The sequence below is a fragment of the Marmota marmota genome, unplaced genomic scaffold, assembly GCF_001458135.2.
Source record: "Marmota marmota marmota unplaced genomic scaffold, marMar, whole genome shotgun sequence".
Classification (NCBI taxonomy): domain Eukaryota; kingdom Metazoa; phylum Chordata; class Mammalia; order Rodentia; family Sciuridae; genus Marmota; species Marmota marmota.
In genome coordinates, this window is record NW_025999863.1 from 2225995 (window position 1) to 2228979 (window position 2985).

A 2985-nucleotide genomic window follows, 5' to 3' on the forward strand; every position below is an offset into this window, starting at 1 on the left:
GCCAGTGGAGCGCACCTCCTGCTTGGGCACACCGCCGCGCGTCCCCACCTCCCACCTCCGTCTCCAGACCTGGCCTCTGGCCGGATACGGTGGAACAGCCCCCGCAGCTTGCAAGAGGCAGGAAGCCGGGGGCAGCTGCCCAAGGCCCAGTGGTGCCACGGCTCTCGCTGCCGCCCCCCCCACCCCCGCCTGGGGCTCTGTGCCCTGCCCCTCCCTGCCTGGAATCCTTGAGGTAGGGACTGCGGGGAGGGACGGAACAGCAGGCCCTGCCCCATGGAGTGCTTCCTCTGGTGACAGGCTCGCGTGTCTGCCATGCTCTGCTCTCCTTGCAGCTCTTGCCCCAGGCCCAGCCCCGATGTCTGCCCTCCGTAGACCCCAGGGTTGGGAGACGGAACCAGCCCTGCCCCAGCCGGGCAGTCACCTTCGTCCTCCAGCGTGGGGTAGCTGCGGGCGCCCCGCAGGTCATACTGCCCGTCCTCCCGCTCACTGGGGATCTGGCTGGCAGAGAAGGCGGCACTGGGCCCCAGGGGCTTCACGGCCAGCAAGGCACCTCGGCCCTTCTTGGAAGGTGAGGACTTGAGGGCTGGGAGGGAGGGAGGGAGGGCACCTGTGCTGGGAGCCACTGCCCACGGCACGACAGTGTCCACTCCTCGGCACCAGCTGCCCCAGGATCCCTGCCTGGCCTCCAGTCTGACCTGCCTCTGCCTGCCTGTCCCTCCAGGCCAGGGACGCTCCTCCACAGGAGGTGCCAGGGAGGCTGGGTACCTCCTGCTTCTCTCAGACCCCTGGGGACCCAGCACCAGGACTGTCCCCTGGGGTGGGGGCCAGAAAGAGCACAGCAGCTGCTGCAATCAGCTGAGCGACAGCAGGGCTCTACCCCAGTCCCCACTGTCGGGGGCGGGGCCTCAGGGAGCCTTCCCTCCCCACCCAGCCCCATGTGCCCAAGGTGGGTTTTAGCCTCTGGGCCAGTGGCCTCCAGGACAGCAACACAGTGAACAGGGACTGAGCCCCTGGGCTTTGAAGGAGGTCCCTGGCCTGGGGCAGGTCAAAGGGCTTTGTGGTCACTGTCCCCCTTCCCAGCCCTGCTCTCCTCAGAGTCCCTCCCCCAGGGGTGCAGGCAGCTCACAGGAGTTCTTCCGAAAGACGGTGTTGCTCATGAACTTGAAGAAGCGCTCTGCGTAGAAGCTGGGGCGGTGGACGGACACCGTGTCCTGGGAGGGAAGCGCACCCCGGGGTCAGGTTTCCCGTGAGACACTGAGGATGCGCTCCCCGTGACAGGTGCCATATTGGGGCAAGGGGCACTCTCCTTAAAATGTGCCATGGCTTTCAGAGAGGGGATCCCAGGAACAGGGAACAGCAGCTCCCACGGGAAATGGTGGCAGGGAAGGGGGTCTCCCGTTGCAGACAGAGCTGCACTCAGCCCTCCGACACGGTGAGGCAGCACCCAGAGACCTGCGGGACCCGGAAACGGGGGCGGGGCCTGGCCGACGCCTGCTTGGCAAATCTCGCCCCACGCACAGGTGTCTCTGGCTGTTTTTGTGCCCAGTTGCAGAGTGGTGCAGCTGTGGACCAGCTGTGGTCCTCGGTACTGGGCAGACCACAGGGCCATGGCCACAGCACACAGCAGGTTACAGCAGGCAGGGAGCCTGGCACACGGTTGGTCCCCAGCACCCTTCTCAAACTTGGCAGGGCACCAGTCTTGGGTGGGGAGGGGCCATCCTGCAGCCAGAGGGTGAGAAGCCGTGTCCCCGCCCCCACCCACTCTGGGCCAGCAGCTTCCCAGCCACAAATGTCCCCATGGCTGTGATGTGACGTGGCCTACAGCCTCCCTGGCTGAGGTGTGGCATGGGATCACGTCCCTGGGATGGGATCACGTCCCGGCCCTGGGGCACGAGCCAGTGCTGTGAAGCCCCCTGGCCCTGCCCAGCCCCGGTGCCCTTCCTCTGGCTGCAGTGAGGATGTGGCCCACCTGGGCCTGGGGACAAGGACAGTGCCAGGGCTGTGGAGCGGCAGCAGAGGGAAGACCTGGCTGGCTGAGCAGGACCAGATGGCTTGACCCATCGGGGACAGGCGACCCAGCCGGCGAGGCTCACGACACCCACAGCCCTGCTGCTGTGCCACGCCCTGCCACCCTGACCTGCTTGGTGCGTGTTCTGGAAGTTTCTGCTTCTGGATGCTTCCAGCATTCCTCTGGGCATTCAACTGGGCAGACTGCCTACGCTGGTCAGAACTGCCTGAGCGGGGGCTGCAGGAGGAGTCTACCACCCACAAGACCGCAGTGCGTCTCAGTCCTCAAGGACACTGGAGCAGCCGCTTGCGGGGCAGCCGGGGTCTCAGGCCCTGCGCACTTGCCCTGGTGCACGTCACGTGACAACCCGACCGGTGCGCACGGGAAGACGCGTGTGGGACGGTGGGGATCAGAGCGGAGCCATGCTGCCCTCGGCCCCCAGAGCAGGACTCCGCACGCCAGACAGGCCGGACACTGACTTATGGATCAGCTGTCCCGAGGACCCCTCCCTGGGTGGCTGCCTGTGCTTCTCCTGACCTAGGCCTAGGGGACGGTCAGGGCTTTCGTGTGCTGACGGGCAAAAAGCAGCAGCAAGCAACGCACCCCATCGTGAACCAGGGCCTTCCAGGTGTGCTCCAGCTTCTTGATGAACCTGCCGGAGAGGGACGGGCAGGTCAGCCTCCAGGAGGGCCCCCAGCCTCCCTCAGGGCCCCCCAGGCTGTCCCCCCAGCCTCCCTCAGGGCCCCCCAGGCTCTTCCTCCCAGGGCTCCGGAGGCGGGTGGCCGGGCACCTGTAGGACTGCAGGATGTCGATGATGCCCACGTGCAGCAGCAGCCGCTCCCCGCGGCCATTCACGGCAGGGATGCCGCCCATCCTGGTGGGGGGGGGCGCACAGTCAATGGCAGGGTTGGGCCTTCTGCTCCCACATGGCAGCTGGGGTGGGGCCCAGCATCGGGCACCCATCCTGCAGCGACTGG

General features: G+C 66.8%; 1 protein-coding gene across 1 annotated transcript in view; it reads right to left on the minus strand.

Moving 5' to 3' along the window:
* Positions 1-2985, minus strand: part of Pip5k1c (phosphatidylinositol-4-phosphate 5-kinase type 1 gamma) — a 19413-nt gene that overhangs the window by 5711 nt on the left and 10717 nt on the right. Inside the window, exons 7-10 of the mRNA XM_048810845.1 lie at positions 2799-2882; positions 2612-2660; positions 1127-1211; positions 3-583 (exon numbers count right to left, since the gene is read on the minus strand). Of these exons, the coding sequence (XP_048666802.1) occupies positions 3-583; positions 1127-1211; positions 2612-2660; positions 2799-2882 (799 nt within the window). The remainder of the gene's footprint in view (positions 1-2; positions 584-1126; positions 1212-2611; positions 2661-2798; positions 2883-2985) is intronic.